At 41.2% G+C, this 26,565-nt stretch overlaps 2 protein-coding genes across 2 annotated transcripts; one reads left to right on the top strand and one right to left on the bottom strand.

Moving 5' to 3' along the window:
- The first annotated feature begins 1,488 nt into the window (after positions 1-1,488).
- Positions 1,489-6,645, top strand: LOC112558995 (G-protein coupled receptor GRL101-like). Its single transcript, XM_025229790.1, has 2 exons — positions 1,489-1,531; positions 3,910-6,645. Exon 2 carries the CDS (start codon positions 4,729-4,731, stop codon positions 6,643-6,645), a length of 1,917 nt encoding a protein of 638 aa, XP_025085575.1. The 5' UTR covers positions 1,489-1,531; positions 3,910-4,728.
- A 6,682-nt stretch (positions 6,646-13,327) lies between these two features.
- On the bottom strand, positions 13,328-20,952 carry LOC112559949 (G-protein coupled receptor GRL101-like). The gene is made up of 2 exons (XM_025231463.1): positions 20,661-20,952; positions 13,328-16,448 (listed from the first exon to the last, which is right to left on the bottom strand). The coding sequence occupies exon 2, from the start codon at positions 16,326-16,328 to the stop codon at positions 14,388-14,390; it is 1,941 nt and encodes a 646-aa protein (XP_025087248.1). The 5' UTR covers positions 16,329-16,448; positions 20,661-20,952; the 3' UTR covers positions 13,328-14,387.
- Positions 20,953-26,565: the final 5,613 nt, after the last annotated feature.

Raw genomic sequence — 26,565 nt, 5'->3', positions numbered from 1 at the left:
CATCGGCTGGAGCAACGACTGATAAGTTTTTTCTTTCAACCTCAAAGTGACAGAAAAAGGGAAGTCACCCCCGAATTTACAATGTCAATGTGCTCATTGGTGGGTGTGGGGGGGGGGGAAATCCAATCAGATTCTACCCCTTCTTCCCCACACCTCCATCCACCACGCCGTCAAAACGTAGTCTTCTTACTGTTTAAATGTTTTCGTTTAATGTTTTTAGTTTATTTTACTCCATTTATGTGCTTATTATAACTGTTCTCATGAAAACATACTATATAGCCGGTAATTTCCAAATTATTAGCGAGTCAACTGGGGCTGGGAACCAATGAAATCTATTTCATTTATTTCTTATGGGAAAAATTGTTTCGGATAACGAACAACTTTCAAGAACTGATTATGTTCGTTAACCGAGGTTCCGCTGTACTCATGTCCTCTCTCACACTGAACAGTTTGGTCACCAAGACTTACGTTAGTCACACGCACACACAACTACTAGACAGGTATAGAGTCTGCAGGACTTCAATCCAGGGGTCGGAACAGAGGTCGGGTCAAATACCCAGTCTGCAACGGAGCGGCACATCTTCACCATAGTTACTCAATTTAATTAGAAACATTGTATACTTGGATGTTCCTCCACTGCAAATGTGATTCGCTACCTTTTCAAGAAAAAGCGTAGATAGCTATGACAAGTTAGATTATAATGAGGTATTACAATGCTAGATAATGACAAGTTTGTTGCTACCTGAGAGATAATTGGAATATAGTTTATGACAAGTGTGTGTGTGTTTTCGTGCATCTATCTGTCTGTGAGTGATTTGCATGTGTTGTTTGTAGGATATGTCCAAACACCAAGTGGATGGACAAACGCCTTATCCTCCATTCATGAGTGATTGGGTTAAGATACGTGTGCCACAGCAACACAAGGTCATGTTAAGTTTTTCTCACTTGGATCTTGCCGGTTCAATATATAACTGTCACCGCGATGTCGTACAGGTGTACAAAGAGACCCTCAGCCCATCACACAGGTCTGAGTGTGTTCAAACTACACGATACCTCCTCGTATTATGAAGCAACGATGTTGTATGTTTACCTTGACAGCTGGGATCCAGAATGCACATTCTGGTTTCAACTCCTTTTCTCCTTCCACAATGTATCCGCTTTACCTGACGCGACTGGCAGACAACAGGTGGAACTGCTTCCGGCCTCACTGGTCCGACTTCCGACAACACTTCCCGTGTAACCTGGAGTCCGACTGCGTGGCGCCGAGGACGAGGCTGACTGTCCGTACACCAGTGACGTGTGTGGTCAAGGCTTCGCGAGGAATGGACAAGGATGTGTCCTCTTTGTGAGGAATACCCACACCGGTGCCCTGGCCTGAGGCAGACATGATGTGTGAGTCTCGAGATTATGGCGCTGATATCTGCCAGCACCAACCTGAGAAATGGATGCCTCTCCAACATTTACTTGCGTATCGTCCAAATGAAAACGTCCTCGTTGGCCTAAAAAGAAGCTACCAATCGGTAAACTACCTGTGAGTATTAAAGCTTAAACCTCATGAACTGTTATTTATGATTTTACTCAAATCAAGCATGTTAAAATCATGCTACACTTGCTAAAGAGAAAAATTAAGATTTTTATGAAAGTTAATTGTTGCAATGTTCGTGAAGTTATAGTTTGAAGCTGATATTTTTTTTCTAAAGCCTCCGCAGTATTTGACAAGATTACACAAGGATTTCTGTAGACTCGCCTTAATTGATAATGATACGTGATGAGTATTCAGAATATTAGTATTGTCGTTTTATTTCTTTATACTTTGATGAAATAACAGTTTAGACTCGCTGTCTCATCCGCCTCCGAGCACCTTAAGATGTGAGGGTGACAACATCAAGAGAGTATATGATCCTGTATTTGTGACCCTGCTAGTGTGTTGAGAATGAATGCTTTACCCAACGAATCATTTTACACCCGACACGAATGTTGAACAAGGTGGCGAAATGGGCATCTTCTGGAAAAGTCCGTTTTGCCACAAAGTGCGGAGGAAGGAGCGGCTGGCAAAATAACGAGGCAAAATTTGTAATTTGTCTATTGCAACAGCATAGCTAATGATTAGAGTAATAAGATGCAGCTAATAACAAAGTCTATAATTACAAAGTTCTGCACAAAATTCTTTAGCCTACTCCCACAAACTAAAAGTGTAGGAATGCGTCTCATTCTAAATGTTTACCAGAAAGCAAGTTTCTTGACGACAATCGAGCCACTTTTGTTTAGAATCACGAAATGTCACCTACAAACAGACGACTAACACTGGCTGATCACTTGAAATGTCTTTTTCGAGTCTTCGAAGAATTGTTGAACTGGCATTTATCTTCTTGTTATTTTAAGCTCAAGCAAAACAATCTGATTTTAATCAACAAAAACTTTTGGTCTACCAACGCCAACTGTTTTCCATCCAGTGTGCGTCACAATGTTAATACGGAATTAGCGTCCTCAATGTTGATTACGAAATACAGTCATCAGCTAGGTAAAACCAAGTCATCAGCCAGGTAAAACCAAGTCATCAGCCAGGTAAAACCAAGTCATCAGCCAGGTAAAACCAAGGTTCCTTTTGCATTGTCGCGGGACCGCCCCTGACGTCACCGGACGCACGCTCGGGCCCGCTCGAACAGCCGGCAACGAACGCACAACCTGTCAGGTCTGTCAAACCACAACTGAGCGCAGACCACAACACCAATAACAGATACAAAATTCCGGTACAAAACAGACTAATTTAATACATACTTGGAATAACACTTAAAAAGAAGTGACAGGCGTCTCTAACGCCTACAAGAAATTAAAATAGCAAACAGGCAAAAGGTTAAGAATAAAACAATTGCCCTTTGCACAGGCGTGTCAGAGTAACCGTAAATACAACACACCACCCGCATGCACGTGCCTGTTCTTTCGTTCTTGGTTACTTAATTCCTTACTCTCATGCTACCCTGATCAACTTCTGGTGCTCGAAATAAAACCATAAAAAGGAGATAAATGTCATTCCTTTCCTTTGTTCTTTGCTAGCTGTCCGTTCTTTCTCTCACTACAAGCGCTGCTTTTAATTTCTGTAGATGCGCGTGTGCCTATTTCTCCGAAATTCTTTTTCTCTGTGGGTGGTCTGGTGGCGCAACGGTTAGCGTCTGTTACCAAGACAGTGAGGATTGACTGTCCTGGGTTCAGATATCGTCTCGGGTAAGCAGTTTTTTCTCTGCGTATAGCACCTGTTTACAGAGCTGGCTGTCTTCCCGTAATATAGCCTTAGCTGCTGGCTCGGCGTAAAATACCAATACACCCCCCACACATACACCAACACACAAACACACACTCATTCTCTTCCTCTACATCCCTATTACAAATCGTTCACTCAGTGCACGCTGTCTGCACTTGTTAAAACAATCACGCTTGTTGACCCGCTCTTTACCCACAGAGCAGTGGAGCTCTCTTCACTTGTAAGTATATCCACCACTGAACCACCATTGAGTCTTCTTAACCGTACATTAAAGCAGCTCCTCTCGTCAGCATTACACATAAACATAGTTCACTACTACCCTGCTCTCTCTCTCTTCACTGTCTTTTGTACTTTGAGTTTTAGTATCTAGTGCTAATTAAGACCGTTCTCCTCTTTGAGAGTCACTCTGCATAACGTAACTGCATTGTTGTTGACGGGTAGAGGAGCGCAGGAGAGGCGAGAATTGAGCGTTTTGTAAAGTACATTATTTTTTAAGTGTATATTGTCAGACAGTCAGACTAGACTGCATATACCTACTGTGTACAGTAACTATGTGTAGCAGTGCCATGGTAGGACAATCCAATTACTTCAAAACTCGAAAAACTTCCTTCAAATCATTACTTAAACATGATTTTTTTTCCCCGCTGTAGCTACAGACATGGACTCGTGTGGCGAAATGGAGTATTTGCTCACTTTCTTCCTGAAAATTTCGTAGTCCATTCACACAGTGGCTGCTATTCTGCTGTACATTCAAAGACTTTAGTAATCCATAACAGATCTTGTTTAGGGGCAGACCAGACCTACTTTCTTTGTGAACTCTCCTTACAAAAACCACAAACTCTCCCACAAATCAGCGAACCTCGAGCTACGTTGCAGTGGTCACCGGCCTTTGTGCGGTGTCCGTCACACCACGTGACGCACTCATTTTTCGCTTATGACGTCAGTAGCAGCTGTTGGACTGACATGCGTGACTCGCGTCGGTCCCAAGGTACGCCTCTCATGTCTGTGACACCTGACTTCTCGTGCACCCGAGGGTACCAGCGAGTTGCCTACACCCTTGTCTGTAATCATCGTTTCGACTGCAACGACGGCAGTGACGAGACTTTCTGTGAGTTTCTTCCTTGCCCACCATCGTCTCCCTTCAAGTGTCTCAACAAACAGGTAAATGAAACCGAAATACCTAAACGATGAGGGCTTTCGAAGCTTGTGCATCGTTTTTAAATATGTATTTTAACAATAGTGATGTCTTTATTAACAATGAACTTTCATGTACATTAGAACTGCTTTATTGCAAGAAGAAGATCCTGCCGATTTATACACCATTAATGTAATGTCATTGTTTTCAGTGTGTTTCCGAGGAGGCTGTGTGCGATGATGTTATTCAATGTGTTGATGGCACGGATGAACTAGGCTGCCTAACCTTACAGCGAGAGATAAAAAAAGGTCCAACGTCACGACCCCCAGCGATAATGGATCTCAGCCCTACAGGAGAGATCATGATGATTGCCTTGAACCACTCGTTGCCATTTGTGTGTCCTGAGAGTCACTTCCAATGCCCAGAGATCGTCTTTTACTGTCTCCCAGTATACTTGCGGTGTAACGGTGTGTACGACTGTCCTGGGAAAGAGGACGAGTTGGCGTGCGACACCTACACCTGTCCCGGCTACTACCGTTGTCGCGCCTCGCACGTCTGTGTGCACGCTGACCACATGTGTGACGGCTGGCCGCAGTGTCCGCAGGCAGACGACGAGCTGGTGTGTAACCTGACTTGTCCTGACACATGTGTGTGTCACGGCTTGGCTTTCACCTGCACAGACTGGTTCCCTGTGAGTCAACATCTCGACCTCCGCTTTCTGGACGCCCGCTCATCTGGCCTGACCTTGAGAGACGTGAGCAACAACACGATGCTGGTTCACCTCAGTCTAGCCAATTGTAACATCACTTCTCTACAGGCCGTCAACCTCATCAACCTGAGAAGTCTAGATCTCAGCGACAACCTCATCCAGGTAATTAACAGCCAATTTTTATGGAATTTCCATAAGCTTCAGAGCTTATCTCTCTCGGGAAACCCCTTAGTGTCTTTGTACCCAGTAGGCGAGGACGTCCCATTCATCTTTACATACATAACGAGCGTTGACTTTTCTCGTATAAAGATTCAGGAGTTAGACAACGTCTTTCCACAAAGGTTCCCTAACCTAACAACATTAAACATCTCCTACTGTGACATTCAGAGCGTTGTTGAAGACGCCTTCTATCTTCCCAAGCTTCACATGCTGGACTTGAGGGGATCCCCTGTGTCTTATTATCCTCAGCAAGCATTTAGGAATTTGCCCAAACTGGAGTACCTGTATGCAGACAACTACAAAATCTGCTGTCCGGAGACTCTGCCCTTCCTGCAGCATGTGCAGGTGTGCGAGGCGCCGGCCGACGAAATCTCCTCCTGCGAGTCGCTCGTGGGCTCAGACGTGTACCGCGTGTTCCTGGCGATCTTCGCTACCCTGGCTCTCGCTGGAAACTCGGGTAGCTTCGTGTATCGCGTCTTTGTGAGTAAGAACACCAGGTCTCTGGGTTTCGACGTCTTCGTGACAAACCTCTGTGTGGCCGACTTTCTAATGGGTGTTTATCTGGCGATGATAGGTGTGGTTGACCGTTTGTTCTTGGGCTCCTACCTGTGGATCGAGGCGTTGTGGAGGAAAAGCTCCCTGTGCAAACTGACAGGCTTCTTGTCGCTGTTGTCTTGCGAGGTCTCGCCTCTACTCATCTGCATGATCACACTTGACCGACTTTTGGTCATCAAGTTTCCTCTCAGCAACTTTCGTTTTTCAAGGAAATCCGCTTCGCTTGCCTCGGGTGTGGTGTGGACCGCGGGATTGTTTATTTCCATCATTCCTTTGCTGCCTATGATGTCACATTGGGAATTCTATACTCAGAACGGGTTCTGTGTACCGCTTCCCATCACACGTAAGGTTTTTGGCGGCAAAAGTTACGCGTTTAATCTTACAATTATTTTTAATTCTGTCCTCTTCGTTGTTATTGCTATTGGCCAGATGCTTATCTTTTGTTCCGTTCGCGTTAACAGGTTGTCCACCTCTAATTGTACCAAGAAATCAAATGACATGACAATTGCTCGCAGATTGATCACCATAGCAGTTGCGGACTTCATCTGTTGGTTCCCCATCAGCTTGTTAGGATTCATGGCTTCCAGCGGTATTCCTATCGCCGTGGAAGCATATGTGCCTATAGTCGTCTGGGTTCTGCCGCTCAACTCTGTGCTTAACCCCTTTCTGTATACTTTTAACATCATGCTTGAGAAAAGACAAAAAAGTCGACAAACAGAGTTGAAGAGGTATTTAATTTCACAAATGAATATTTGTGACAACAAATGAATATTTGTGACAGTTATTATTGAATTTTCACTGTGGAGTAAAATTGTTAATATGAGGTTTCTGATAAGAAAGTCGGTTCTGACTAACCATGATGGTTTGCTAGAGCCTGTGACTGGGAGAAGTACAGAGCTGTCGGTACACGATGTACTATGAAAGAGAGACGCTATGCTTTTACTTGCATTTGGAAAAGCTTTCGAGACTTTATACTGCATATTAAGTAATTTCTGTCGGTAATATATTGACATCTAATTCTCTCCCACCTACTATTTTTGTTTGTCGTTTGAGTTAGATCATTTATAGGTTACTGTCATTTATATTATTTATAATGAAAGAAACTAAACTGAATGAGTCTTACATGAAATGTAGATTTTTCATATTTCTTTTCTTTAAAATTTACGGGTTTTAGCTAGGTTTCTTTGTTGGTTTGTTTGTTTGTTTGTTTGTTGTTTGATTGTTTTGTTTTGTTTGTTGTTGCAGGGTTTTTTTGTTTGTTTGGGTTTGTTTTTTGTTTTTTGTTGTTGTTTTTTTTTTTGAGACCAAGATTTGTTTCATTCAAGTACAAAAAAAAGATAATTTTTCAATGATGAATTACAGTGGAGGCCAGTTTTTAAACTAGGTTCAAAGATTTGCAGCAATCGAACAAAGGTTTTTTGTTATATTATATTTTTTTCTTTGCAACGGATACTTTGGCTGTTTGCAAATTGTACGAAATATTGCGTGATGAAAATTTTAAAAATTCCCTCCCACCAAAAAATACACAGCAGTGAAAGTTGTTGGTATCTTACGGCAAACCTTTAGCGACATGTTAATGTTGCAACAAAAACAAAAGTAGAAAAAAAAACACATGAAGGAAACTGTTCTTTCTAAATGCTAAACGAGTGACATGTCAACCTCATTGTCAATGTCATTGCTGCTGTTTTGGAAGAAAAGTCACAGACACACGTAGCACCGATGGATACACTGCGTCCACACGTGCTCTTTCAATATTGTATACAATTCCTGTCGTTTTGCATTCTGTGTTTAATGTTTTTAAAACGTGATAAGCATCAATCATGTATGTGACTGGGTCCGTCTTCTGTTTTATGAATTTGTCACTCCTTACTCCAATCAACACAGCTGTCAATAGTTGTGATGATAGACAATTGAATAGTCCACGTGCTCGTCTTTCTCTGCAAATCTTTGACGCTGACCATCCTCATTGTCTGCTCCCTGATTCATCTCTAGGTCCTCTATGTTTATCCTTTTTTACTTTTCTGCTTATGTTTTTCTCCTTCCGTCACTCGTATTCTGTCCATGTCTTAAAGGCTGAGAGCATGCTCCTTTGTGAGCGTGAATGCGCGCTATATAAGTCACAAGGTGTGTTTGATGTATTAGTATTACTTTTGGTTTTTTGTTTGTCTGGGTTTTTTTGGATTTTGTTTTTTGTTGTTGTTTCTTTTTTTCTTTTTTTTTTGTAGTCCTGGAGACTTGCTGCACTTAAGTTTTATGGCGTCTGGCAGTGTTCTCCAAGCTGACATAAGCCCCGTACATTAATATTAAACAATCAAAGACACTTTCCAGCTTGAACTGCCGCTAAGCAATGAGTGATTTGTCCCTCGTAAGCCTCATAATTGTAAGGACTTCTGACGAATAACTAGTTTAAAGTTATCATGGACGAACACTTTTATTTTTGTGTGCTCAACACATTTTATGTATAATTGTGTGGAGAGAGAGAGACAGCGAGAGAGAAAGAGAGAGAGAAAAAGAGAGAGAAAAAGAGAGAGAAAAAGAGAGAGAGAGGAATAATCATCTCAATGCCAAGACGATTATCTTCCCTCTCTCTCTTTCTTGAGTGTGTGCGAGTGCGTGTGTGTGTGCTTGTTTGTATAAGCGCGGGCTCTTTATTACAGTCATGGTTTTGCCCATTCATGTGCTGTCACGGATGCTGGTCATAGTGCATCGCGAATGTGCTTTAGTGTATTACAAGGAGATGATGCGTGGTGGAAATGGCTTAGTGTGTATGTAAAGAAAATAACTTGTTAGCGAACATCTTGTATATGGAAGGAAAACAACATACTGGACCGGAAGTTTGTGAAAACTGCAGAGCATTTGGACAAACGGGTTCTGATTTACTCAGGGAAAGATTGTGAATGTGATATCGTGAGGTACTGATTAAGACAGATTGCAAAGTCGGTCTTAACTTGAGCTAAGACTGCACTTAAGCTAAGACACGTTTCTTGGCCTAAGACGCCGACAAAGCGCGTGTCATGGCCAGGGCCGCCGAGAGCCAGCCCGGGCCCCGGGACAGACGACCTCTCCGGGCCCCTTGTACTTGTAATCGTTAAAAGAAAAAGAAAAGGAGAAGAAGAAAAAAAAATCCACTGACCAAGGCCGGGCCCCCTTGACAGCCGCGGGCCCGGGTACACCAGGCCCCCTTGTCCCCCCCTCTCGTCAGGCCTGGTCATGGCGTCTTCACTCCTAGAGCAAGCATTTCTTTGTGAAAACTTGGCAGTTGTACCCCTGGTCTAACGTCTTGCTTAGCTGAGAGGAGTTGCTTACGCATGCGCAAACGCAATTTCCTGCCTAACAATGGCAATGATCGTGTTGTTTACCGTTTTGTCCTGCGTCAGCAGTTGAGAAGAGACAGGATCTTCAGGGATCCGTCAGACCCGTTTGAAATGTGAGACAATGTGGATTTATTTGGTCGTTTTCGCTGTCGTCGAGCTAATATAATGTAGCGATGTTTAATAATTATAATGTTAAATTCTTTTATGTTAAACTCATCCACATATCAGTTGTTGGGTTTTTTTTTTTCTAGTCGTTTATCATGATGAAAGCGGCTGGAAAAGCCTTTGCTTCTCTCTGCTCACGTCTGACTATACGGTTATCTCTCAATCTCTTCAATTAATACGGGTATCTCTCTATCTCTTCTAATAATACGGGTATCGCTCTGTCGCTTTAGTTTGAACTATTCACTTCTTTTTCGTTTCTGCCATGTCACAGTTTCAAGATGGCCTGTTTTGCAAGGCAGCGACGATAAAACGCATTTTTCATTGTTTCGCGAGCAAAACCTCGGAAGATATTTGTACCGCTGACCTCGATCCATGTGCAGGCTTCACCTAATTCTCACCTGAACAGGTCGGTAGGCGCGCTCATGCAAAATCGTCGAACAAGTGAGACATGTGTATTGCCGCGGTTCACGAATCAGGTCCTAACCTCGTATTATCGAAGTAACATTGAATATTATTTGAAAACTTAGCTCAAAGTATTGAAAAAAAAATGCAGTGTCCGTGATATATCTGTTAATTTGTTTTATAGTGATAAATAAAAATGCAATATAGTTAGAATTGTTACATGTTCATGGACATGAAAAAAGTAAGAACATTAGTGTTGTTGTTAGCAGGAAGGGGAGTTTGGCGAGTTATTTGCTGAAGATGTAAACGGTCGACCTGTAAGATAAGAAACAAACAAGTTATGGAGCCCTCGTGTGAAAGGTTTTTAGTATGTGAAAAACTGCTTTAGCACCACCCTCCAGTCACGTGCGTGCGAAGTTAGAAGAGAAAAGTCGACGTGATCGTCCCTTCATCAGTGATTCAGACCTGAGTTGGTCATCTGTCCTGCCATATTCACCGATGAATCTCACGTGCAGTGTGCAGCGGTGTCCGGGGGTGGCCCAGTCATCCTCGCATTTACGGCGTGTGACGAGGCCTGGCTACCCGGGGTCGTCTGCTTGTAAACAGCAAGAGGAAGGGGCTTGTAGTCTCTTCTCTTACATTGTGCTTAAACCGACATAGAGATAAGATGTGGAAAGAGCTTAAAGTATGTCTTACTGTGTAGAATGTAGATAGTGACTGTCAGAAATGTTTGCAAAACACGTCTTTATCTAGCTATTACTTAGATTTTGCATTGAAAAACCTGTATATAACTATATCTTTGAATTTTTCAGACCTGTCAATGCAAGTTTTACTTTTTACGATTTTGATTAAGTAATTGTATGACCTTTTTGATTGGTTAATGAGAGAAGTTGGTAGTAAAACGCGTTAGTCAGCACTATGAGATTTCGCCTGGGAGTACGTGTACCTCTCTGGGCTGTAACACCTGTTCACACACCTGGCCGTCTGATACTCCATTATCCACTCCCCCTTACCACACCTCTACCCCATCACAGGACAAATTAACGGCCATTACGTGGAAGCATTACCAAATAAACTAGTCACCACCAAAAATGCTCAGGTGAACAGGAGCAAAAAGAAAAATTTCTTGTCGTGGTAAATTTGGTGAAAAACATTGACAGTGAGGCAATATAAAAGTTGCTTGTAACTCGTGAGATACTTATATAGCTCATTATCGTGCAACAATGTTCACGATGATGTTTATGATGGCACGAGGCATTTCCTTATACAGCGCTCGAAAGCTGCGAGAGGCAGCATCCAGTCCAGTATTAACATAAGTGATGTCCGTGATACAGGCTGAGGTCTGAGACAACACTAGCGCGGGAACAAGATTTACAATACAATAAAATATAAGCACTACATACGGCAGTGTGCTTATCGCCGTCATCACACGGTGTGAGCAGATGTGTATTAGAGAGATGTCATTGGGTAATTAAATGTGAAAGCAGTGGGAAACATGAAATACACATTTTAAGGTTGTGTTTATAACGGGTATATGGCGTTATCGGTTGTTTCTTTACAACAGACTGTCTTATTATTTTTGGGTTTTTTAAAAATCATCTGTTATTCCTGGTTGTCTGTAAAGGATACAATGTGCGTAAATCAACTTCCTACTCACTTTCTTTCTTCCTCTAGACTTGCATATGCTGAAGTATCTATCAATTTGTGTATGTTAATTTTAGGTTGATGTAGATTTGTACATTTTATCTTTAAGTCCATGTAAATTCTATGTTGTTTTTTAGTTGATGTAGATTTGTACATTAGTATTTGGTTGATGTAGATTTGTACATTAGTTTTAAGTTGATGTAGATTTGTATATTTTAGCTTTAAGTTGATGTAAATTCTGTGTCATTTTTTAGTTGATTTAGTGTCGCATATTTAGTTTTAGGTTGACATAGATTTATATATAAGTTATTTTCAGGTTGATGTAGATTTTAATATTTGTTTTAGGTTGATGTAGATTTGTATTTGTTAGTTTTAAGTTGATTTAAATTCTATATGTTATTTTTTAGTTAGTGTAGATTTGTTTGTGTTCGTTTTAGGTTGACGTAGAGGTGTATATGTTAGTTTTAGGTTAATGAAGATTTGTATACGTTAGTGTTAGGTTAATGAAGATTTGTATATGCTAGTTTTAGGTTGATGTAGATTAAAATATGTTAGTTTTCACTTGCTGTAGAGTTTGAATTGTTAGATTTTTAATTTCTATAGATTTTAATCATGAAGTTGACTAAATACACGTGGATCAACACTTAACAATAAACTGTAAATTTTAGCACTAAACTGTAAAGCTTTGCGATTAAAGAACTGCCCATTACATGCTCACGAAGACAGTGTGGACGCCAGCGGATGTGAAGTCACACGCTTTTCGCGCACGGGAGCGAGATTTTTCAGGATTTGCTGACTATCAGTTCAAATCGCCAACTTTGAAAGTAGATAACAAATATTTTTTCTTTTATTAATAATACAGTTTAAATATTTCTGTTTTATAATATTGTCCTATATTTTTATAATTTAAGCGATAACCATAACTGATTTTATTTTATTATTTTAATTTTACTAGTTATGTTGGTTCACCATATAGTTTATTATTTTTATTAATTACAGTGGTTCAGAAATGAAATGCTGAGCAGTTTTGTTTTGTTTTTACTTTGATTTGGATTTCTCCCAAGTCATTGTCAGTTCTAGCATTTCTTCGTATGAAGAATTATCCAAACAATATACAAGAATTGGTTTCAATCTGAGACATTGTTAGGCTGTCGTAGTGATCACAGGAACTATTGATGCATAAAACAAAGGGAGGCTAGTGAGTGTGACTTGGCAATGCAGTTACTGCCCGTGCATTCGCGTTCCCGTCAGTCACTTTCTCACGACGGGTACGTCTACAGAGACGCAGTTCCCGTTGGCGGATCTCAAACTAATATGACAGTTCAGCCAATCGCCAGAGTTATTTTATCTCAGTTAGTAGAGTCAGACACTAACTGCCCCAGTCACCATAGCAACTGCAGAACGCAGTTTTACTGCCGAATAAGAACATAGCTCAGAAGTTGCATTATACACGCGTTTGACTGCCTCGTTATGCATGTGTTTACAGACATGGTTCATCTGCTAAATCTGGATGAAGTAAAAGAAGAAGGTATTTGTTTTGTTTTTGTTTTATTTGTGTTTTTGTTATTGTTGTTGTTGTTTTAAGCACATTGACTTGCGATTCTTGAACAATATTCTGAATATTACATCATTTTTGTGATCGAAATTGCAGAATGAGTCCTTTTTCAGTGAATTTTCATTCTTGTTTAGTGTTGTTTTGTTCTTTTAACACTGAAAGCAACATGTGTTGTGATGTTACCAGTGTGTGTGTGCACACTTTGTTTTCATAATGTAAGCGTGGAAATTGCCCCCTCCCCCACAAACATTTTCCTGCGCCACTGCAAAGCTCACAACCACCCACCACCCACTCACATGCCACTACTCCCTTCCCCCTATCCCTGTTTGCCCACACACACGCCAGAAAATATATTAGTCACCTGCACACATTACAAAACTTTATAGTCACAAAAACATAAATCATAACATATAACATGTACAGTGATCCATCATCCTCGTGGGTCTGATTGATCATTGGTACCTGTATTCAGGCTGACACTTTGCAGGAATGATTAAAATGTGGTATGTAAGTTCAACTGACAGTAGGCAAACCTCATCAAAGTCTACCTGTACTTGCACTCGTCAATGAAACTTTGTATGTGATTCTGTAAAAAATAGATTTGCTAATAAAAACGTCCTAAGAGGCACAAAACACTGGAATACTGTTTAAGCATCTGAGCATAAATTTATATATATATATGAAAGCACAGTTACATAGTGTAGGATCGTTTTGCACAATAAGTTATGAAATCAGTCATTAATGTACATTATGTTTATGGATGGACTACATCACTGTATACTTATTTAATTTATTTTTATTGTTTTGCTTTACAATAATACAAAATACACAGATATATATTTATATAAACACATACACTGTAACTTATAAAACAACTACTTTCACTTACAATGCTCAAGGTGTATTTACACTGGCAATCATAAAAATTCATGTTGCAAGCAATTTCCTTTTTGTTAAAACCGAAAATGTCCACTAACGCGATTTACGTTTATCTGCATCTCTAAGAGCCTTTTATGTAAATATTGTCTAGAATCTAGATAAACTGACACAAGGATCGTAAATCTTTACGAACAGTTTTAAGATAAATAATGAGCACTCAGCATACTGATGTAGCCAACTTCTTGCTTTAAATGTTATTGTGTAACAGTTGGTTGAAATTCTGGTAATAAGTCACTACTGAGTTTAAGCTTACAAAGAAGTGCGATTGAAATAGCGGTCTGCAAATACAAAATCTGATCGTCCTGAGCCGCTCCAACATTTCCACTGTCCTACAAAACAATATCAATGTTGTCTGCATCCACAGTAATTTAAACAAGTCGGCAGGAGACGAATAGGCCTTTGTTCTGCAGAATTCAGCCAGGTGAAATCCTGTCAGCTCCCGCTATGCCAAAATAAAAGGAGAACAAGTAGTCAAGCAAAATAAAAGTTTCTTATTGATAATCAATTCCACTTGAGTTTGAACATTTCTTGCGACATGTTTTTCTGCCTAAATCTTTTTGCCTACTTTCTAACTGAAGCCATTTCCTCAGTTCTTCTTCTCTCTTTTTCTCCATATGTTCTGAAATAAAACTGTAAGAATACAAGAGGGGGTTGAGAACAGAAGGTAGAGGCAAGACAAAAATAATCAGGTTGACTCCAACATTACTGGAAAGAAAAGGTAAAAGTCCAAACAAGTTTATACACCAACAAGTAGCATCCACTGCATCAAGGAGGTTAACTCTCCTCGCGATGATCAGTTCTCTCGACTTTGGTCTAGTGTCTGAAAACAGCAAGTTTGTGGAGAAAACTGTCCAGAATATGAAAACGTTGCCAAAAACGATTAAGAGGACAAGAAGAAGATTAAAAACAAATACGACTTTAAGAGCGACGATTTCCTTCCGGTTGTCTAACCTATCTGTAGGTAGCGGGATGCAGAGTCCACTCTGACTGTACATGGTGTCGGATGACGGGGCTTGTAACACAGATAAACTAGCAACACACAGTCCTGCCACCCAGCTCAGTGTACAGACCATCCAGCCCGCACTCCGGCGAAATCGAGCAGAACTGACCGGAAACACAATAGCGAGTAAACGATCTAGAGTAATGAGGCAGACAATAAAAGCTGAGGCTTGTCTGGAAAGAACAGCCAGGAACCCGGCCAACCTGCAGGCAGCGCCATTTCTCCAAGCCACGTCCATCCACAGGTAGTGGCCGAGGAAGGCCTGGTCAGCAACACTAATTATCGTCAAGTACACGCCCATCATAAGATCAGCCACACACAGATTTATTAGCAGCGTGTTAAAGCACACAGCCATGTCTACTTTCCTTATGTAGGTGTGGTGCAGCAAGATAAGTGTGTTTCCAGTCACAGCAACAATGGTGTAGACGGACACACTCGCTCGAAGCACAGTCGAGCCCAGAAGAGAATCGCAGGAGGAAATTCTGTCTGGTGGCGACACACACTGATTGAGGTCAAAGTTTTCAGGAAGGTTGGCTGGACAGCACATCCTGTAAGTGTCGGCATACACAGCATGAAGCTTGCTCAAAGGTCTGAACACACGTGATGAGAATGATGACAGGGGACATCCTCTCAGGTCAAGTGTTTGTAACTGTGTCAGCAGCAACAGACTGTCGTCTGTAACACGCTCTACTTGCGCGTTTGTCAAGTTTAAATGTCTGATGTTAGGGAAAGTCTTGGAGATGGAGTCGTTCAGCTCAGGTATCTTCACGCCGGAAAGGTCAAGAGCATGAAGAGTTGAGTACACAGTGGGTGTGGGTCCTGTAGGAAGCAGGGACGTGAGAGGGTTGTCCGCGAGGGACAAGGTCTCCAGTCTGGGCAGCTTATCCAGTAAGTCACTGCTGATGGAGTGAAGAAGGTTGTCGCTCAGATCCAGTGAGCGCAGGTTGGGGAACCCCACGCTCGGCGCATGCGTGAGGCCACACTGGGCCAGACTGAGGTGAATCAGCATCGTGTTGTCGCTCAAGTCACTAAAGGTCATGGCCGAGCCACGGGCGTCGAGAAACTTCAGGTCGAGATACTGGTTGGCGGGGAAGCTGCCTGTGCAGGTGAAGGCCAGGCCGTGACACACACAGGTGTCAGGACAAGTCAGGTTACACAACAGCTCGTCGTCTGCCTGCGGACACTGCGGCCAGGTGTCACATAGGTGGTCAGCGTGCACGCACACGCGCGAGCCGCGACATCGGTAGTAGCCGGGACAGGTGTAGGTCTCGCAGTCAGCTTCGTCCCCTTTCCCGGGACAGTCGAATACACCGTTGCAACGGACATACACAGGGACACAGTACCCATTAGGACACTGGAAATGAGTCTCTGGACAGGAAGAAGTTTTGTTTAACCGTTTGACCTTAAACAAGCCTTTGTTATTTATCTCCATTAGTCCAGGAGGTGCGGAGGTCTGGACAATCTTTTTTATAGGATAAAAGGAACAAAACTTTTCATCTGTTTGGTCGTAACACTGGGGATGATGGTCACATTTCTGGCTCTGCAATATACACTGACACAGAGAGGATGTATGTGAGTACCCTGTACCCAACTGTAATACTGAGAAGTGATCTTTTTAATGGTTTGCTAAGTTTCTAGCCCGCACGCGTTAAGTGGGTTAAGATTATTATGAGTAATTATACCTCTTGGTCCTTTTCCGATGTACACTTTTGACTTATTTGAATAATATTTTCTAAACCCTAAAGCTGTTCTAAAGAAACACAGTTTTAAACAAATTTTAAATCACTCCTATGACATTTACGTGCGCTGCTCAAGCTCGCATGCCTTAAATGTGCTAATGGGAACGTAACTCTAGTACAGTGGTTCTCAAAGTTTTTCGGACCGCGGACCACTTTACTTAAGTAAAAGCTATGGCGGACCACCAAGGCTAAAGGCCAGACACCGGTCGAAAAATTGTCAAAATTTTTTCATTTTGGCCATTTTCAGATTACTTCATACTGTCAAAGTTCATATTTTGTTCTATTCACTCGCCAAGTGGTTTTTCATAGAATAATCTAGAAATATGTCTATTTTGTCAATGAAAACATCTACTTCTATCCTATTTACTTTTCCCGAGCGCAGAATTAGCGAGAATAGAGAATGTTTGAGACATAGCAACACACCTCGCCACGTGGGCAACTGTGTCACATCGTATATCGGTCGAAAGGTCATGACATGAATTTTCAAACAAAGGCTGAGTCAAAACCCTTAGAAGGCCCCAAGCTATGATACAAGCTCTTTTCTAGACGACACAAAGGGTCGGAAACTTCCTTATATGGACGCATGCGTAACATACTTTGCATATAGCCAATCAGAATTCACTAATGCCGACCTAGACGGGGTCATAGGGCACACGAACACGCTTCGGCTGTGCTCGGGTATCCCACAAGGCAACTGTCATGGCCTCCGGATGTATAAACAATGGCGACAGCAAGTCAAAGCTAGTTCTGGGATATTTTCTTTTCTAAGACATTAACGTTGATATTAAATGTTCATTGTGACTGTCAGACGCTCATTTCTTCTCACAATACCACGTGCAAAAAAATAAAAACCACGTGGACATTCTTAGACCGTCGTAGCAGCTAAAAAAAGTAACTTAGTGAACCGAATTCGGCTGTCGAAAACACCATCAGTCATGTGGTAAGCGAGCTGAAAATAAAGCGAAGTTTTCATTTCTGCTGCAAATCTCGGTAGTAATCAGGACTAGATGCGAACATTTACACATTTGAGTCAACTTGCAATGCTAGTTATTTATGTACTTTGTCAGGAATGTAGGGAAACAGAGCTTACATCATTTGCACAGAAAACAAAGGTTGGGTGGGGGTTGGATGGTCTTACTCCAACCAAATGTAACAAACAGAATGTGAAGACAATTATGTATAGCATTCCTAACAAACAATGAAAACTGCTATCTAGTCAAGTTTGAAGCCATTCAGTGTCTAGAGAGCACATCATTGTCAGCCCCCTAAAAGGCCAGACAGCTATAGTGCTTTTCCCAGAAATCTTTGACAGAAAATAAGATACCCCCTAGCCACAAAAATCAACCATCTTTAATCCATGTGACTACAGAGGTAATTCATAAAATAATCCTAGCATACAGAGGAACAGAACATGAGCAGCTGCTTAAATTCTGGTGCACCAGTGATGTATCTCTAGATTTCATGAATAGGTTATTCTTATTCCTATTTGCCCCCAGTGGAGCATAGGGCTGCAAGAATTGGTTATACTCCCCTATAAGCTTTTGAAATAATTTCTTTAATTGATGTTCATCCCATCACCCTGCAACTGAAGGCTAAGAAAGATGAGAGTGTTTCCTACTAATGCTGCTACTTCAGTAGATGCTCGCAAAAATTGGAAGCAATATGTGACATCATCACTAAATGTTAGACAGCAAAAGACCAAAGATGGCAAAAACCATGAAGCTAGTGGACACTGAACTTCTATATAACTAACTAAACCTATAACTGTGTTGCTCAATGTTTGCAAACACCATTGTTTTTATTACTGTGTACTTCTCTGAAGCCTGGTCAGCAGTTGGGTACACAACACAACCATGTTGACTTTTCTAAAAGTGAATAAAATAATTAATTTTATTAGTAATGTTAAAGTTATATGTAGTAACACATTGAAAGATGGTTATATTTTTCATTCAGCAGGTAAATTACATGAAAGGCTTAGATAAAACAAAGTTACTAAGCTTGATATTTCTGCTCGCGCTTTTTCCGTTCATTGTTTTTGTTACAGTTTGTTTACTTAAAATCCCTATAACTTTATATTGACATGTGATACAGGCCTAAAATTTGAATGAAGTTTTCTTCATACATATGTAAACATTTCAGTGAGAGCTTTTTAAAAAATATTTAGTGGTTTAGTAGTTACTAAGCTTTCACTTTGTTTTCCTTCGCCTTTTCAGTTTCTTGTTTTAGTAAGCTTGTTTAGTTCAAAAGCTTATAACTTTATATTGGCATGTGATACAGACCTAAAGTTGGGTTGAAGTTTTCTTTATTCATATTTAAACATTTCTATGAGAGCTTTTAAAAAAATATTGAGTAGTTTAGAAGTTACTAAGCTTTCAGTTTTTCTTTCCGCGATTTCTCAGTTCCTTTGTTTTGGTTAGAGACTGTTTACTTCAAAAGCTAACTCCTTCTTTTTGACAAGAGATATAGATCTGCAATTTGGTTGAGCTTTTCTTCATACAAATTTAAACATTTCTATGATAGATTTTTAAAAATTACTTAGTAGTTTGGTAGTTATACCGTTTTACATCAAAATTTCTTAAAATTTAACACACTTTTTTACAAAAAAAATTATAAAAAAAAAAACTAAGAGGAATTCGCAAATTCTTTATCATAGAAATGTAGATCTGTCTTTTAGGTAACTATTTCAAAAAGAATTTTGAGTCTACTCACAAAATTGAAGAAGTTTTTAGCTTTTAAAATTGTTTGTTTTGGCGCCATTTTGGATTGTTTCCATGGCAACCGATAGCGCGACGAGTGCAGTAAAACCATTTTTTGAAACTTCATTCAAGGGCTAAATAGCTGATACAAAAAAAATCCGCGCTATCCCATGAAACAAAAAACTTTTTTTTTCGACCGGTGTCTAATCAGTCTGTACTATGAATTTCAAATTTAAATTGCCGCATTTGTTTCATTTTAATTCAAAACTAAATGTCCTTTTGTAAAAGTAGTATAGTAATAAGTTGACATAAAACTACGTATACCTCGTTCTTTGTTATTAAAATGTTAATACGTGGAATGCATCACTTTAAACATCACTTTGCTGACATATGACGACTGCCAGCAGCGGACCACCTGACTTATGCCCGCGGACCACACTTTGGGAACCACTGCTCTAGTATATGCAACTGAAGCTTTAAAAAAAAAATTAATTTTCTAACATAGTGTTTCATAAAACTATTTACCTAAATACAGTGTTCCCTCGCTACTTCGCGGTTCATCTATCGCGGATTCACTACTTCGCGGTTTGAGTGAAGTATCGATCTGGTAATTATCGTTCTACAAAATACCAGAGATATTTCAACAGGAAAAAGACGACAAATTTAGCTATATTAGAATTTCTATTAAAATATCATGGTAGTTTTGTAGATAGTCAGACGAAAGAAATAATTGTATAACAGAAATCCATTGCTATGGTACGCGACGAGCCACGATTGGTATCTCCCATCTCGCAGCCAGTTCGCATCAGTTGTTTGGGTTTCTTTGTGTTGAACTCGGTTGAACTTCGTTTCAATTTTTCATCCCTGCAATGCCTCCGAAAAGAATTCCTTCTGTATTAATACCATGATTAATACATTACTTTACACTAACATGATATTGTTTTACATGTATATATTATTATTGCATGTATGTCCCTAATTCGCGAAAGTTCGTTTATCGCGGCTGGTCTTGGAACCTATCCCCCGCGATAAACGAGGGGACACTGTAGATTCAAAATCTCAAAGTATTTAAATAATGAATGTTTGCGCATCTGGTCCCTGACCTGGTTTTAGACAAAGAGATAACTTTATTACCCATGAGGTCATGGGGCAATGTTTCGATATCTAAACTCTTTTGCAATGGCCGCGGCCTTAAGTAACACAACAAAAACAAATTGTGGACCACATAAATAGGCTTCTAGTTATTTTTCTGCTGAATCTCGCTCAACACAGTTAATATTTTATACAAAAACAGATACCGACGAGGGCAAAAGTACGAATCTTGATTACCTGACCATTATCACAGTGGAAGTCGTCAACATTACAAGGTGGAAACTGGCAAAAGTCCTCGTCACTGCGGTCGGAGCAGTCGGCGCGGTGGTCACACACCAAGGTGTAGGGCACGCGTTCGGCGCCGCTGTCGCACGTGAAGGCCGGGGGGACCGGTACGACCGGCGCGCTGCAGGACCACGAGGTGTCGTACCGCTCCTCCCAACAGTCGCTTCTAACGTCACACGCCAGGAACGTGTGTGTCACGTGCTGTGATGGGCAGGTCACGTGATTTTTCGTCCAGATGTCTGACGCTGGCCTAGGCATTTCTACTTTTTGAAAAGAAGAATCCGATGCTATCTCACATGGAACTTAATCGATAATGTGTCTGTAGCAATGGGTCATGGCAATATAGTTGTTATCTTGAAATGAATAATAGCTACACGATTCCTTTCGATTGCTATAGATTGGTAAAGGTATCCAGTAGGTAACAGCGCCGTCTGCCGATACCACCGTCTCCTGATACCTGTCACGAAGGAAAAAAGATGACTGATAAATCTGTGTACAATATACTATTTACCAAATTCTTGGTGGATACCCCTTTCCGTTGTCGAGATTCAAACATCAACACTGACTTCAGAGGCTCATAGACATCGCGAAAATTAAACATGGTGCTGTCAATTCCAGTACAATTCACGAAAACTGTGCGGAGACTGTTGACACCGTGAGGTACCTGAGCACTGTTGGTGATTGTCAGCTTAAGTGGGCTGTAAACACTGATCATAGTGTTAATGGTTGCCGACTGGAAGTGGTAATGCATTACATCAGAAAATGACGCAATAAACTGTTGATGACGTGTGCGTGGTGGTATTATGCCATATGACGTCATTGTATGTTTATTTAGGATGTTTACAGTCCACCTGTTACATGTACACGGGGAAACATACAACACCAACTCTCTTAAATATCTTCGAAACCAGAGCCAATAAAAATCGTCATGGTGATGTTCGTGCTCAGCATACAAAGATACAACACATTAGGACTATTTAAGTCAGTAATAATTTTGGTATTAATTAGTTATTATTAATCAGTTTTTGAGCAGAAGGTATTGGCTAAAAAAAAGAACTAGAGAACCTTTTACACAAAAAGTACTTAGTAAACCTATGATCAGCAAAATATCACTTACATGTAAAGACCATAGGGTACATATCGATACCCAAGGTAGACAGTGTCATTTGGACGAAAATTTAAAATACTTCTAAATGCTCTCCACTCCGGTGGCGTGTTCAAGCTCGCTAGCAGCATGCCACGTGACAAGCAAGTGTTTTGCGCTTCAACCCAAGTCACCGATCGTGGCACGGAGATGTACTGCATACAGCTGATGCCTGTCCACAGCAAGCCCTGACCACACACGTCACTGGTGTACGGACATTCAGCCTCGTCCTCGCCGCCCACGCACTCATTCACCAGGTTACACGGGAAGTGCTGGCGGTAGTCGGACCAGTGTTGCACGGAGCAGTTCCATCTCCCGTCTGGCATCTGTTTTATTAGAGAGTCTTCTGGGTGAAAGGAAAACAAAAGCCTGAATCCAGAAAATGGCGCAAACATTTTCCAAGAAATATGTAGGTACATCACATCAGCAATATGCAGGCTAGGCGGACGCGTCGGGCTGGTATTACAGATGCTGAAAATATCTTTGCTGGAGTTTCCACCAATAAATAATTCAACAGCGCCGTACGAACAATGTAAGCCGTCATGTATAAAGCTGACCATCACCTGATGACTTTTGGGAACTCGTATTTCAGTCCAGCTGCCCGCAACTTTTCTTGATGTAGGTACTAAGACAAAACCTTGCGAGCGAACGCACACACACACGCGCGCACACACACACACACACAAAATAATATTCATTCCAATGTCATACCTCCATAAGACCACACACTAATGACACAGATTAAAGTGTCGTGAAAGAGTGGGGGTAGGGCTGTAGTGTGGGTTTGCACATCTGTTTTACTCTAGAAATGACGTAATTTCTAGAGAGAGAAATTACGTCATTTACGCGGGTGCGGGTGGGAGCGTAGGCTCGTGGTGGCTGTGAGGCGTGATTGGTTGTGGTGTGTCAGGTGGCAGGACTGAAAAACGGAACGTTGTTGGGAGAAAGATCTAGACGGCAAGCGGAGCTTTTGCGCTGAAACTTCTAGGGAGAAGACATCAGTGATTTTCACATCTCAAGTCTTCTCTTGCACTTGTCCTTCCTTCAAGCTTCAGGCAAACGAACCACAGAGAACAAAGGACATCACCCTAGGAAGTGAATTAAGCCACACAGTCGTACCTGTGCGTACGGAAGAGCAACTCCGTCCGACCTGATAACAACGTAACGGACAAGTTGTTCTGGGCAACGGGATCGGTGCTGCGTTCCATGCGAAGATCGTCAGGCGTCATGGCGACCCTTCGAGGTGCACCTTCCTCGTACTCCTCACGTCGCGTACCGGTCAACAGGAGACCGAAGTCTCTGTACAATATTTCTTCTGTGGCGCGACGAGAGAATTCTCCATACGACGCTAGCCATTGGGCAGACACGTGACCGTTGTGTGTGTGTCCTGCGAGACTAAGACTCCACACAGCAAAAGCTTGAACACAGCTAAGTGGCGTGTGCATGAGAACAGTACGAGAGGAGTGTTTGTGCAGTATTGTGTGTATGCCGTGCCAGCAACTATGGCTATATTACTGCAAGCAGCCAGCCCTGTAAACAGATGCCATGTGCAGAGAAAGATCAGCGTGCCCGAGACGAGAAATGAACTCAGGGCAGCCAACCTTCACTGTATTGGTGACAGGCGCTAACAGCGCTAACCGTTGCGCCACCGGACCACTTTGACTGCTGCAGGAGTAGCGACATTATTGCCTGCCAAAGCAGACTGTTAACCAACGTTAGCTGCAAAGCTGAAAAGACATTTATTTAGATATATTTCAATCACTAAAAACGAAGAAAAAGTGAACAGCCTCCATATGAACAGATTTTAGCACACTCTGTCCTGCACTTCATTTCAGAAGAAGACAAGACGACTATTTTCAATAATTGATGATGAAGCTAAAGATATTTCAGAGATCATCATCATCATCATCATCATCATCATCATCATCATCATCATCATCATCATCATCATCATCATCATCATCATCATCATCGCGGCACGGAATTTCCACAGGGTTCTACAAACTAGTCTACTGTAGTCTTTGCACTCCATATGAAACCATTCTCGTCTTATATGTTCATTTATATTTACTCGTTTTCTCATACATAGCGCAGCTTTTTCCACATAGTCGTGAAACATCTGTCCCTACGTTTTAAAAACAGAAGTAAAAATGACCCTTTGGAATGTGCCCAAGCTGCTTCACTAGGGTGAACTCATCCGTTGGGAAGCAAAGCTTTAACCTTTGATTGAGTAAAGCCCTCGAAACATAATTACATAAAACGAATTCCCGGAAATATTTCTGTGGGGTCTTTTTGAGATGGTGGAACTCTCAGTTCCCTAAAAGAGACACAAAATGAAAATTTCCTTTAAAAGTCTACAAAAGTTATTAAGTGAAAATGTGTAAATACTGCTAATTGTGATCTATTGTAATAAACTAACAAAAGTAAGATTCAAAACCCATTAATATCGATTTCGTCATTTTGAGTATAAAAAAAAGAGTTCTAGATAATTCAGGAATGTTGCCCGTTTGACCTACTTATGGGCTACGTGGAAAAGTTGTGAGTGAGCCAGAATCAGCGATTTCTATACACACGACATGCATCTGAAATGTTCGGTGTCTGTTTTGTTTTCGGTGATGTTGCATTTGGTTAAGACAAAATGTTCGGATAGCAGTTAAGTTTTAAATTGCAGTATGTGACAACACTGGACTCCAGAAGGAAAACGCAAGCGAGGCCCGCCCAAGATCACCTGGCGCCGAACTGTGGAGGCAGACATGAAGACCCTAAACCACAGCTGGGGTACTGTGGGGAAACTAGCCCAGGACAGGCAAAAGTGGAGGACCTTTGTCGCTGCCCTACGTGCCGACCGGCATAACGGGCAATAATCTAATCTAATCTAATGTGACAACAGTATTGGATTTTTAACTGCTGTGTTATTAATTTAAAATGAGAAACAAATTACGCAAAGAACAAACGCAGACAGAAACTGAGATGTTTGTTTCTCTCAATATGATATAATAACGGCAAAACATTTCGTCAGGAATCTTGTTGTATACGTACCGTAGTTTTTAGATGTGTATATTAACTTAACTCTTCCATCAGAGATGGAGGAAAAGCTAAGACTTATAGAGAATCCTGTTTCTGATGGACGTTTCCAGAAAACATCCATTGTATAAGAGTTTATGTCCAACGGCATTTCAGTCCGTGGTTCACAGCTGTCTAACACGTACTTACGATATATCCCTCTCCTTACGTAGATCATAACATCTGAACAGGGTCGGACCGTCCAGTTATACAGTTTCAGGGAGGACCTCAAAGGTACATAAAATACTATAGCACAGGGATGAAGTGGATTTGCTGAGCCGTTGTAGTGCAACTCCAGATGCCCTTCACTTCTGTTTACGCTGAGATCGGTGTATTTCCGAAAACATGGCAAAAGGTCTTCTGTTGTCATAACTACATGGTCGGATGACGTACTGATGTATGGAGGGCTTGTAGTCTCGTTCCACACAAGCTGAACATCATCTACAATAAACTTGTGTGGTGGGTTTGCTGTGTACTCGGAGTTGGGAGGTGAGATGTCCTCATCAGAGACGGACCCCAGCGAGCTCTGTGTCGGAGTTAACTCCTGTTCGTCGACCATCGCTAATGTGGACACATTGTCATCGCAGCTACCACAGTGCATTATGGGAGTGGCTGGAGTGCTCATGTCACGCTGCTTGGTGGCTCTTGACTTTGTGACAGCTCGCAGGACGAGCAGAAGCACTATATGCCGAGCAATGCTCAGGACACCGGTCTTTCTCATGTTCGCTTCGGGAATCTTCTAGTGGTAACGCAGCAATCAGCAATCAGTATAGTGCAGAAAGACTTTCGGTCTAGTATCTTTATCACCTCACGAATGACTTGGAGATGTTGATTACCTTGAGATAAAGATCTTTCTTTCCGTTAGCATCAGTATCAGCCTAAAACAAATATTTTTTGAATTTTTTTCAGAATCTCATTATGTTTCTCATCAATCATATGCTGAAGACATCCAGCTGTACTGCTCTACCCGCTATTTGAGTCTACTTTTTACACCAGTGAAGCCTGTATTAGTCACATCAAAGACTGGATAGCACAAAACAAACCTAAAACTTAACGAGGATAATACGAGTGCCTTCTTCTGTTTGAGAAGAAAACGTTCATTGTTCATCAGTTCACTCAAGTACGTCAAGGTGGGTGACACCAGCATCACCTTCACCACGTCCGTCCGAAATCTCGGATTCTTCGCTACTGCAGACCTCACCTTTGATGCTGTCTGTCAGTCTGTCTGTTATGAAAATAAGACCAGCGCCATCCGCCACCTTCTCTCTTCACGCGCTGACGCTCCTCTTGTCTGTGTCTGCTTGATTATTGTAGCTGATACCCTAAAGACACTTTTCTTGTGTATTTTATAAGGTCTCGACTTTTTTGCTCTTGAATATTTTACTAATTATTTTTAAAATTGTTTAAAATATTTTTATTTGTTTTTTAAAAATATATAACTGAACATTTTCGCGACATATTTAATTTAAATTTGTATTCTTGCTTATTCATATTTTTCTAACATTTTCATTTGTTTCGTTTTTGTTTTTTTGTTTTTTTTTTCTATTAAGGCAGAATGCCACACTGTATATTTGACGATCTGTGTTCTCTCACTTAAAGTTCTTTCTGAGTTTCTTGTCATTTTTAAAACTGAACAGCCACTTCATCGTA

Source organism: Pomacea canaliculata, linkage group LG3 (genome assembly GCF_003073045.1).
Source record: "Pomacea canaliculata isolate SZHN2017 linkage group LG3, ASM307304v1, whole genome shotgun sequence".
Taxonomy (NCBI): Eukaryota; Metazoa; Mollusca; class Gastropoda; order Architaenioglossa; family Ampullariidae; genus Pomacea; species Pomacea canaliculata.
This window is presented reverse-complemented; position numbering and strand designations above follow the sequence as displayed.

Bases quoted from the DNA above. Each gene is read 5' to 3' on its own strand.
- LOC112559949 (XM_025231463.1), bottom strand. From the start codon at position 16,328: ATGGAGATAAATAACAAAGGCTTGTTTAAGGTCAAACGGTTAAACAAA.
- LOC112558995 (XM_025229790.1), top strand. From the start codon at position 4,729: ATGGATCTCAGCCCTACAGGAGAGATCATGATGATTGCCTTGAACCAC.